Here is a 12,161-nt window from a genome sequence, read left to right on the forward strand (position 1 = left end):
AGTGTAAGCACAACTTTTGTATGTCAGCTATTCAACATAATAAATAGCAGTCAATTTAAGAACATTTGACACCCATTACGAAAGCATTAATGGCGCTCGGGAGTTTTTAAGCCCATTTAAATTCCTCCACCATTCGATTGGGAGCGAAATTTAGCCATGCCATTTGCAGTAATGGTTTTCCCCAACCGAATAAGCACACAACGACTGTACTTAGCATATGCACAAGACTGTTCGTAATTTGTTATATATGGCAGAAGACGACTCAGCCCAAGTCCCAGTTGCAGTCCCAGTTTCAAACTTATAAAATTATGATACCCAGAAAGCAACAAATTTTAATTGCAGCTAAATTTTCGTAATTCACACAGCGGCAGGAGAAATGTTTGGGGGATTTGCAATGAGCAAGCCACATGCATGGCGCCAACATATCGTGGATACAAATGTATCTGGGGTAGCACTGGAGCCAGGCTCCACTGTACCCGCACCGTGCCAGCGCCACAGTAAGGCAAGACAAACGCTCTAAAACTCGCTAAAGTTTTCGGGGGCTATGCAACTGTAACTGTGTAACTTTCTCGACTCGTCTGTCTGTCTCGTGGATACCCTGGAATGCTAGGGTATGCCGTTTAAAGTGCACAATACCAGCAGCTTTGGTAATTCGGAAATAATATGTGGCCTAAGCGGCTGGCCTTGATAGAAAAGCATTCTTATGGATTTCTTCCGAAAGGCCGAAAGGCATGTGAACATGCGCAATTAAGAGGTATTTCGCGGCTGAAAACCCCCGAACTTTATCTCCACCTTTCCTCGACTGTGTGTGCGCATGCTGGCATTATAAATTTATTTAGCAAAAGCGCGTAAAGCGCATAAATTGCTGAGCGCAAGCTGCTCAAGGGGTGTCCTTCGTCCTTCCTCCTTCGTCCTGGGAAGCGGAAACGAAAAAGAAGGATGAAGGAGCCAGCGGAAAACCCAAGGAGTAAAATTCGCCACGAATGCGATGTGTGTGTGTGTGGGTGTGTGTGAAAAATTGAAATTTATTGTTACTGTAAGCTCCGTGCAAAAACACACACACACACACACACACCCAGTGCAATTGTGGGGTTAAGGTGGCCAAGGGTTAAAGCGGTGGTTTCACCTTTTGCTGTTTGCCGTTGAATCACTCCACTCGCCGACAAAATAATAATGCAATAATAATTTTTCCAACTCGTTAGCACATGAAAACGTGTACGCTCCACACACACACACACACACTCGAATCCAGAATACACACACAGAGAGAAATGAAATGAGCATCGGGGACTCCGCGTATGGCCAAAATTAATGATGCGAAACCTTTTGTGGGCGGAAAAGACACAGAAACAGAGGCTAGCTATGCGAACATTTAAGCCAAAGGAAATATTTGCAAAATTCAATACCATGGTTATTACAGATACAGATACAGATTATTTATTACTAGCCAGCGTCCTTTTTTGCCCCAAAACTTGGGGCGCCACCCCATTCGCGACACCTGCGATGCTTCAACATGGTTCCTGGCCAGATAAAACACAAGATATCCATTTGGGACAAGTGGTCGTGGCGATGACAGGACCGCCGCACAAATAATTGAAATCGATTCAGCGGCATAAATTGCTTTAATTAAACGAGCGGAAATAATAAAAGCGCCGTGACGAAAGCGCTTAGCACAGCTGTTTCGGCTGAAAAATTGTGACAGCCATCGAGGGATTTTGCTCTCCGCGATTTCGCCAAATTTAGATGCCACTGATATTTGCCAATCAATATTATGGATATCAAAGTTGACCACTGCCCTAGTGTGCTCTTTTATTATAAAAGATATATGTACACAGTTTGGGGCATTTTAATCGAACATTTTGTAGTGGTTTCATGTTTAATTTACAATTTAATATTGAGAAATCCAAACAAAGAGATAATTGGCCGATTGGTGTATGTTAACTGCAATTTGAAGGGGGCGGCGGCAGGGGGTCATATGCAAAAATATGAAGGCTGTGCATCCACATGCCTACGGCGTTGCATCCACGTCGAGTTGCTCCAACAACCTGAGGATCATCAGCTCGGTATTCAGCAGATAGTTCTCCATGGGACGCACATGCTCCACGGACGATTCCTCGGTGTAATCCACGGTCTCCGGCAGGATTAGCTCCCTCAACCGACAGACATGCTCATAAAAATACGAATCGCTTGCGTCCTGCACCTCGGCGTTGAAATCGGAGTGGGTACAGCTAAGGTGGCCATCCTGAAACATGGCCAAATCATTGAAGTTCTCGCCACTTGTGCCACTAAACAAGTTGGTTTCCCACGGATTGGCATGGCGTCCACCTTCCAGTTCGCGAATACGTCGCTCCAGCTCATCCCGCAGCTCAACACGTCGGTTTGCCCGCTCCACCAGTTCGCTCAGACTTGTCCGCAAGCCTTCCAGTTCGCGTTCAATGGTTTCTCGATCATGCCTGAACTGAGCCTGGAGAGGTTCCGCTACTGGCTGTTGTGGCTCTCCCGGCTCACCTGGCGCTCCGGGCACTTCCGCCTCCTCATCCTTGTCCTCGGAGTCCTCAGCAATGGGCTCCAGATCATCGGAGTCCGGCAAAAAGTGCGAAAAGCCTCTGGACCAGCGGAATGAGGTTTCCGTGAGCCGCTGAGCCCTGCGTATCGCGTAGTTGACGAGGACATGGATACAAATTGTGTGCGAATAGGGACCACTGGGCCTGGGCAAGTGATAGCAGCATTCCTCATCGTATATCCACTCCCTGGGCGTGTCCACGACGAAGCCCCTGGAGCGGCAGGACTTGAGGAACTCGCGACGAGTCGTGTACAAATGCTGCAACTGGGCCACGGTAATCGCACAGCTGATCCGCTCACGCATACGGCAATCGCCGCGAAAGATGTTCATGAAGGGTTCGTTGGGCTTCCACGGAGCCATGGCACTGCTCCAAAACCGCTGCAGCATGCTCAGTGGCAAGAGGGTGAGCCGAAGGCAAGCCATCAGTGGAGCCGTCGCTCTGGCCATGTCGTGCGCATTGACGGTCAGCCACCTGACAATGGCCACAATCACCTCCACCTCGGTATTGACGCCCAAGGTGTCCTGCTGCAGCATGGTCATCACATCCTCCAGCGGCATGCGCAGGAACTCATTTCCGCCGATCACGGCCAGAAAAGCATTGCCGATCCTTTGCAGCATCACCTTGCGCAGCGCCTCGAGCTGCGGATAACGCAGGGCGTTCAAGTACACCTGAAAGGCGATCTCCTCCCGATAGTGGACGGTGCACAGTAGTTCATAGCACTTCGCCAGCAGTGTGGGCATCTCCAGCTGCATGGCCGTGTGAGTGAGCACCACCAGCTTCTCCGGCGGCATCGACGGCTCCAGGGGCTGCTTCAGTCTCATCCACGTGTAGGCAGCTCGGAAGCCCACCGCCAGCAGGTCGGCGCCCTCGCGAAAGCGAAATCGATATTCGCAAATTGAGCGATCAATATCGATAACAAAATGGTGTTCGCTGTTTACCGGGCGCAGGTGGCGTTCGAAATAGTTGCTATGGAATTTCAAAAGTGTTGAGTAACACGAAAATGATGTTGTGCCCACGCAAACCCTCGTTGTTTTAGTCAGATTGGAGAGCATCGCCCTCCAGCAAGCCTTCGGATTGGCCAGTGGACAGATGTCACGTTTCCAACGCTTCACGTGCTCATGGGCCAGCTCCACTTTGCGACGCCCTTCCTCCAGGGAATCCGCCTCGCTGCGCAACGCGGGAGATGCGATCCCATCCGGATCTTGGGTGCCATTGACGTCCCCCATAATTCCTTATCGAACCAGCAATCGAAAAAAACGGAATTAATTCAAAGGAAACGATATTAAATGCAATGCACTCCTGTCTACAACAAATTTCAATTATGTATTTCTCAAGAGTGCGCACAATTAATATCCGGCACTTCAAAACACACCGCGGGGCATTGCGGAATTGGCTGGTCGACTCGATTATTCAATTACTCGATCATGCGCGCGATTGCACTTACCCAATACCAAAGTGTTGTATCAGAAGGAGTGCGCTAAAATATAAAAACGTTTACGAATTCTACACAATGTTAGGAGTAATGCTGCCCACAGCCTGATTTCACTCTGAACGAAGCAATATAGGAACTGGTGCTTCCCTTCCCTACCATGTGAAAGTAAGTGCTTGACTGGCATGGCCCACTGCGATGCGTTGTTTTGTCTATAATTTCAAGTATTTTCCCTTGAATGATTTCACACAGAACTCGAAATGTACTCGAAATATGCAGAATCGCTGATGTGGTGCTGTGAAATGTCCCTCATCCGCTCAGAATCGCCCGAGGGCTATCCGCATTCATCACTGCGCGTGATGGGATTTTGGTGATTGGTTTTGGCCATGCCCCGCCCGCCCGTAAGCCAATCACTCCTGCTGAGCATATTTCTGGGCCAGCTAATGGAATTTTAGCACAAATTAGTTGTATTGCTTAGATGCCAGCTCGTAATTTGGTAATGCCAAGTGCCAAGTGGCAAGTGGCAAGTGCCAAGTGCAAGTGGCAAGTGGCAAGTGGCAGGAACAGGAACAGGAACAGGAAGAAGAAGCCGGAGTTGACCTGCGGCATTTTTGGTAATTACGACAGAGCCCGAAGAACCGACCGCAAAAGCAATTTTCTTGGCCACGACACTTACCGCCCACTTTGGCCAAAGGAAGTTTGCCTAACCTGATCTCCACTTACCGCCGCCCCCGCTCGCTCGCATTCAATACATTCCTCGGCTTCCTGGGCAATAAAATCAAATCAACAGGGCAACAAGTGCTGCTTTTCAGCGCCCGCCAGGGTTGTCAACCCGCCGCAAAATGAAATCATTTAACCCGAGGCCAGCGCAATGCGAGCGAAAAACGAAAGGGAGCGGCTAAAAAGCGAAATAATATTGAACATGATTTATGCCATTTCACTTTGAGCTCAAGAAAAATATTTGGCGAGTGGAAAAGCGAAAAACCGCCGGGCCAAAAGCGAAAAAGGTGAAGTAGAGCAATTCTTGAGGACGACGACACACTGGCAGGAAAATGCAATATGCTGCTGGTGTAGGGGAAAAATAATTATTTTTCGGGAGCCTGGCAAAGCCAAGAAGCTCAGCTACGAACTCGATGGAATATTCTTTAGAATAAGTGCGCTAAGTAAATATTTAAGGCCTGCGCCACGTGCCCAGGAGACAATTGAAAAATTATGCTAATTTCCCGGCCTTGTGTGTGTGTGTGCTGTTGTTTTATTATTTCTTTTTTTCGCTCACTCGTGGGAGTGAGAGCGGATTGCATAACCAGTTCCAGGAGTCTAATGGAGCCGGAGCCAGCAGAGGCAATATGGAAAAATCTCACAAACCCAAAGGGTTTTCGTTGCATTCCGGCACGTTGGCAATTTATTTGCTGCTCTACCCCCTTCCCCCCTCCCGCTGGCAGTGGGCGTGGTCCAACTATTTAAGAACACACACAATAGGAGCGCTTCCAGGAGGCGAGGGGCAGGAGCTTCTTCCGTGATTAATGCCCGTCGTGGGCTTCTGTGCCTTCGTGTGCAAATTTCGTGTAATCTACTTTAAAGCCCGGCATTGCATAATTTTAGGCAGGAGACCCACCTGCCAGGCACTTCGGCCCCAGCCACACCGATATGCTAGCCAGGATTAGCTGGCCGACGAGGAGCGGCGGGATGGGCAGCAGTTTCGGGCTCGAGTCGAGCGCGCTACCTTGGACCGGTGGGTCAAAGTGGGTTAAGGTGGGTTAGAGTGGGTTAGAGCGGGTTAAAGGCGGCTATGGAGTGATATTGAAATCATTTTTGACAGGCACATTTGTCTTGGTCCTTTCAGCCGGATCAAGTTGTCCACGGTTGAGCTGGGCCTTGCTTCGAGGTTGGGCTAGGAAAAGATTACTCTCTCATCTTGGAATAAATTCGAAATGCGAGTTTTCGAAATATTTCAAAGGATTGAGACGCAGCGCTCCCAAATTCATACGCATTCGTTGCTGCTCAGGGGCCCTTTTTGATGGATTTTGGGCGAGCGGACTGGAGTGGCTCCACAAGAAAGCGGTTAAGCTCCAACTTTGTCTTGGACTTGAAGCTGAGCGGCTCTAAAATTGAATCATGACCACTTTGAGTGGCTCTTCAACGGGATGGATTGAAAATTCGAAATCGCTTGGCCATCGCCTGGGCGTGGGCATGAGCATAAAATTGTCAGGCAGCCACATAAACATTGGCAATATGGTGACCTGCGGTTATGCAGTGGGCAGTGGGTTGTGGGCTGTGGGGCACTTGGCCCAAGTTCAGAAAGGGGCGTTGGTGGCCGGTGGGTGGAAACGCCTGCGCCTGATGTCCTTGTCGTGTCGTGTTCCGCGGTTTCCCTTTAGTGGTCGTAAACAATTTTTACGGCCCAAACATTTGGCCGCCCTTTGGCCTGCGCCGTTTGCTTGCTTTTCTTTATGCTTTTATATTTACTGTGCTTATATATTTAAAACAAAATAGCGCACACCATTTTAGGCGCCTCCAACGCCGTTCCAAGGGCACTAACTTTCCCACCTACTCGAATCGGTACTTGAAAAAATATGCATTTGTTCGAAACTATTTCCATTTAAAATGCATATTAATTATGTCTTGAAAACACAAGTGGCATGACCATGCCGTATAAGTTAGATGTAAGTTAGATGAGTTAAAGTTGGGTGAGTTGATGATGTAGATGCAAGTAACTGGCACACTTTCGCTCAGTGTAATTGGGCAAACAGTGGAAACGTCTGTCGCTGACGCTAAGTAGTTGGCTCAGACGGCAGATTCGGGTTCAGATTCGGACTCGGATTCGGATTCGGATTTGAATACGCGTACTTTCAGTTAGCTCCTTGTTGATTTCACTTGCCCGCCTCCTCGCATTTTCCCTTCCGTTTTCCGAGCAAAAGTTTGGCGCATTTATTTGCGTAAATGGCAGGCCGGCAAATCTTTGCTGCATACTTTTCCGGGCAGCTTTCCCTTCAATTTTCCCCGTCCCTCAGGCAGCCTTAATTTATGCATGTCACTGACAGTCGTAACCATAGATATGGTTAGGCATAATGCCATAAGCACTCTTCAAACGCAAAAGAACAGCACATTTCCGTTTTCATTTGGGCGACGAATAAGTGGATTTGCAGCAATTTGCTGCTTTTCCACTTCACTTCGGTAGGCGTTTGCTGAGCTCTTGCTCGACAGCTGATATCCTGTGCTTGCTAGGTAGTATTAGTTCTGTGATTTTATAATATTTTATGTTCAACTTTTTAATTACGGTAGAAGTACACTTTCTTGTTTCCTTGTGCCGCTAAAGGGCATGCTCGCTAGTCGCTATTAAGCGATTTTCCCCCAAAGTCATTTCCCATTCAAATTGACATTGTGCATATTGTAGGCCACCCAGCCTGGGCTGCCGCCTCGTCCGGTCCACGAGTACCTCCTTGGGTTTCTGGACGGGATGGGACAGCACAATCCCCGGCAAGTGTCAGCGCCTCCTGTCGCCTGTCGCCACTCACAGTCACATTTACAGTCACATTCCCACTCCCATTCCCATTCCCATTCGCTTTTATTGCTGTGCACAACATTTACTGGCGAAATGGAAAATGGGAAATGTAAATGAACGAAATGAGCTGCACAGCAACAGACAAAGATAAACAAAAATAGAATTGTCCAATTGCAGGCAAGACAGGCAGTGCTAAGAAGTTGCCGTCGCCATTGCCATTGCCACTTCCACTTCCACTTCCACTGCCATTTCCATTGCCCTCATCGTTTGAAAATTTATTTTCGATTTCTATTCCCCCGCCCCCCAGGTTTTCCCGCTTTTCCTCCACATCATTGGCCTATCAATGTGCGCTGTGTTGACAGTGGCAATTGCTTGAATAAATAAGGGAGCCGAGTGCCAGAGCGCAACCTTCTGGGCAAAGTCAACATGCAGAGTGGGGCACCGCCCACTGCGCCGCCCACTGCACCACCCACTGCGCCACCCACTGCAACACCCATGCTGAGGAAGATGCTTACCATTTTCCGCTATTCTCGCTCCAAAGTCAATGCGATGCGAGTGGAAATAGTGGCAGATTTTAATTATTAGCCCCTATGTTCCACTTAAAAAAAAACCATTCGAGGAGGAGAACGCCAGTCGCCCCAGTTTCTCGCAGTGCACGTGTGTGGCAGCAAAGTTGCCGAGTGCATTTCTCATATTTTGAAATGAATTTCCATGCAGCGACTGGGAGAAATGAGCTGCTGTCTGCCGGAGAGCCAAACAAATGACCGGATGAGTGAGACAAAGCAGGGCAAACAGAGGGAGACGCACTGAGTGCAGAAAGTATTAGTGACTGAAGCTAAATAACCGAGAATTAAACAAGCATTTGCTTGCCACGTGCAAATACATGCACGTACTATTTGCTGGTTGGCCGAAACCTCGCCTAATTGCCCTGCAAATGAGCAGGGCTTGGAGTTGATTAAAAAATGTGAGTGCAACTACCGAAAGATTTCGCATCTCGAAGATAACAATATGACGGATTACTGGCCTTGCAAGCCGAATGCAATTGTCCCCATGCCCGCAAATTGGCTACCAAAAGCGGAGGCCGCCGCCTGGTTTTGCTGCCCTGTAAGCCGCTTACCGAGCCCCGTGTTTGATATACTCGCACTCTTCCCTGCAACTCGAATTGCGATACATTGCATCGGTGCATCGTGCATCGTGCAACATTCAAAGGATGCGCGTCGATTATGCGGCTTGCTACCGCGCTTATTTATTGTGCCCATGGCGCCGGGAACAATGAACGTGGCTAACACAAAAAATGATGTTGTGGAATGCGAATTACGGGGAGCTTAAGCTCTGGCCAAGGAAAAAAGCATGGCCATATGCATGACTATGGAAATGTGAAAATGCCGAAGAGCACAATACGCCGATCCGTGATAGATGGCCAAAATCCCACATCATGCATTTAAATATTGGCATTCATTTGGGTCGTTTTCGTCACTTTGCAGTTCCATTGGGTGGAATATAAATTCGTGATTTGCGCGAAACTGGTTGGTGTTGGCTGTGGCCAATAGTAACGCTAATAAAACGCTAGTTGGAGTGTAGAAATCGCGCACTTTTAAATGTAAGCATAAATAATTACTTCATCTGCTAATCGGCTCATGCACATGTAATAAATATGCGAATTACTTGGGGAAATCGGCAATCGACAATCGGCGGAAACGCTGGGTGGACAGGTGGATTGCGTCACGCGACGCTGCGCGACATATGTGTATGCAATTATTTTATTTATGCTCGAGCGCCGTCGCCAGGCACACGCACACATGCATAATTCAGGGCTCACATGCACGTACAGCTGCCAATATTTGATTTAAGCACACAGCTGTGTGTGTGTTTGTGTGTGCGCCTCAGTCGATGATAAAATCCTTGGTCCTTTCGAGGATCGCAGTGAAAAGTTGATGGGTTTTCAAGTCAAACTCGCGAATGGAGTCCTTTGGGCAGTTCGAAGTCTCACATTTCATTTAATTTTCAAAACAAAAAGTGTTCACTTAATTGCATTTGGTGAGCAACAGTTTAGTGTTTTTTTGCAGGCTATTTCATTTGCATAATTTCAGTGAACCAATGGGAACATTGTGACACACTTGGTAAAATTTCCGGGAAATCACATCCGCGCTGCACGTGATTATGTAACATCAGTGTGTTTCACGCATGGTTTGCATTAAGTTTGAATTATGCATTTCTATTTGAACTTCTTTGGCGACGTTTTTCCATTTAACTGTGTACGTATATTTTCTTTGCTATTTTTTCTATTTTTCCCATTTTTCCTATTTTTCCTATTTTTCTCCTTCGACTTTGCTACGTTTTCCGCAGCGCGATTGCTTTGCCCTTTCAGATTGGAGCGGGTATTTATTTAATGGCTCATACTTTTTGCCACAGCATGCATTAAAGGCTGGGGAAGGGGGGATCGGTGTTTTCCCAGTGCTCTTGCGGGCTTTTCCGGCAGCAGGAGGGGAAAACCGAGGGGCGGCAGCGTTGGCAGCTTGGCTTTAATCCACGGCTCGATTCCTGGCCAATAACTCACAGGTGCACATGGCAGCGTCCAAATGAAATGAAATAATGAAAACAATTTCAACGCCCGTTCATTGAACTGCATTGCGGGCGATGGAAAAGCAAAACAAGAGCATGGCCAAAGCAAAAGCAAAGCAAAGCAAAGAATAAACAAAACTCTCTGGCCAAAGACCTATTAGTTATGCTACATGGGTTTTATGGGTCTTAAGACTTAGCCACCGCCGGACAATCCGGACACGAACTGGGCAGAAATAACAGAAAACCCAGAAATACCAACAGTGGCTGATGGGGAAAATGGACAGCAAGAAAAGTCGGAGTCAGGAAAATGGACGAAGGCCCTGCATTTGTGCTGCCCATCTGTCTGTTTTATGGCCGGGAAAATCTAGAAATTCAAAACACTGCGGAAATTAGTTGTGCATGCCTCACGGATAACTATTCAAAATGCAGTTTCCTACAGTTATTTATGTAATGCTTTAATATGAACTGGATATTATATGGTGTTACCTCCAAACTCGGTTATCAGGCATTGCAAAACCAAGATCCGTGTCCATGGCGTCCTTTGTGTGTTGAGGTGCGATCGTCACTAGTGTTTACCTCGTTAGGAGCGCTTTTGGCAGCACTGACGTGCCCGGCAAAAGGAATTGGACACGCTTGCGTTGGGTCGTGTGCCGCCTGATCCCTTCGATTAAAATCAGACTCGTACGCCTTCATTACTCAGAGGCTTTATGGCAATCCGTGATTGCACATAAACTCACCTCTCGATGATGTCCGCCCAGCAAACTTCAATTCGTACATTTGATGTACATGCATGTACATTTATGCCTCAAATTCGCCTCATTTTTGAGCAACTTGAGCGCAGTTTGTTGCCTCGGCTGCCAAATCCTTTGTGCGCTCATTTCTGGCCGACTTCCTTGGGGGCGTGGCTCTGGTGGTCTCCTTCCGCCTGGCTGCTCGCTTTGTGGCAATCAAAATATCAATGCAAATTATAAGAAATCGCTGGCATCCTCAACGAATCCTGCCCTTTGCTGCTGCCTTCCAGCTGGCTTTCATTTCCGCAAAATGTCACGTACAGCGAGCGAGCAACATGTCCAAAGATGCAACAAACTAAATGTTTCGCCTTTAAAGCGTCGCGAATCCCCCAGCAGCATCCGCTGAATATCAAAGGACACAGCAGGCCATCGGGATGGCGCCGGAAGCTCTGGCATATTCGCCAAAAAGGACGAACAGGACGAACAGAAGTCGAGGAAGTCTTACGGCTGTGTGTACTATATATGCATCCATACATACACGTCTATATTGCGAGGTTGGATCACAGAGTTTCCCAAAGCTGGCTCTTCAATCAGGCATCGCATGCCATTTCCCCATTTGCAACCTGGTTGCGTTACTATTCAATCGCACTGCCTCCTTGACTTTCCTACACCTTGTTACGCTGCCCCTTTTCTATTCCGCTCTTATTTTGATAGTGGAGGGCCATCGCAACTTTGTACTGTCAAATGTCAGCCGCCCGCCAAGCGGCCACGCCCACTGCTCGATGGTAGCTGGGCGGACGTGATGTCAGCCAACGCGAGTGATGAGCAAAGAAGGCGAAATACGAAATCGGTCGAAAAAATGAAGTAACACATTGCTTTCCATTTCCAGCACACTTGAACATGCTTCCGCACTTAGGCGAGTGCGTTTAGGTGGGGGGTAGCGGGGTGCAGGTTCCACTCCCACTTCCAACTCCCAACCACCCACGCTCTAAGTCGAGTGTGCACTTCACACGCCGCCCAAGACTCACATTACCCACTTAGCATGCGATTGTCTCCAAATGCAGGCGAGGTGACCCCGAGGAGGGAGTGGGAAAGCCACCAACGAGGTGGCAAAAATTGATTAGTTAGTTAGTTGCTTGGTTAGTTAGAGCTCTTCCCAAGTGTGCGCATAATGTGCGCCAATCAACTTCAGATTAGGGGACAACCTGGCCAGCTTTCCCATGGCGCCAACGTACATCCATGTACATCAAGGCATAAACGAATTAGTTCGTTTCTGCCGCAGCAGCAACTCCGTTTATCCCGGAGTCCCGGGATAATGGCCCCAGATGCGGAGCCCCGAAAAAGTGGCCCCCAGGTGAACGCAGAGCAATGCG

At 48.2% G+C, this 12,161-nt stretch overlaps 1 protein-coding gene across 1 annotated transcript; it reads right to left on the reverse strand.

The window, feature by feature from the left end:
* Positions 1-1,792: 1,792 nt before the first annotated feature.
* On the reverse strand, positions 1,793-3,616 carry LOC6550990. The gene has a single exon (XM_026981910.1). The coding sequence runs from the start codon at positions 3,614-3,616 to the stop codon at positions 2,009-2,011; it is 1,608 nt and encodes a 535-aa protein (XP_026837711.1). The 3' UTR covers positions 1,793-2,008.
* Between the last annotated feature and the right edge of the window lie 8,545 nt (positions 3,617-12,161).

Source organism: Drosophila erecta, unplaced genomic scaffold (genome assembly GCF_003286155.1).
Source record: "Drosophila erecta strain 14021-0224.00,06,07 unplaced genomic scaffold, DereRS2 tig00000126-arrow-pilon, whole genome shotgun sequence".
In the NCBI taxonomy this organism is placed as follows: domain Eukaryota; kingdom Metazoa; phylum Arthropoda; class Insecta; order Diptera; family Drosophilidae; genus Drosophila; species Drosophila erecta.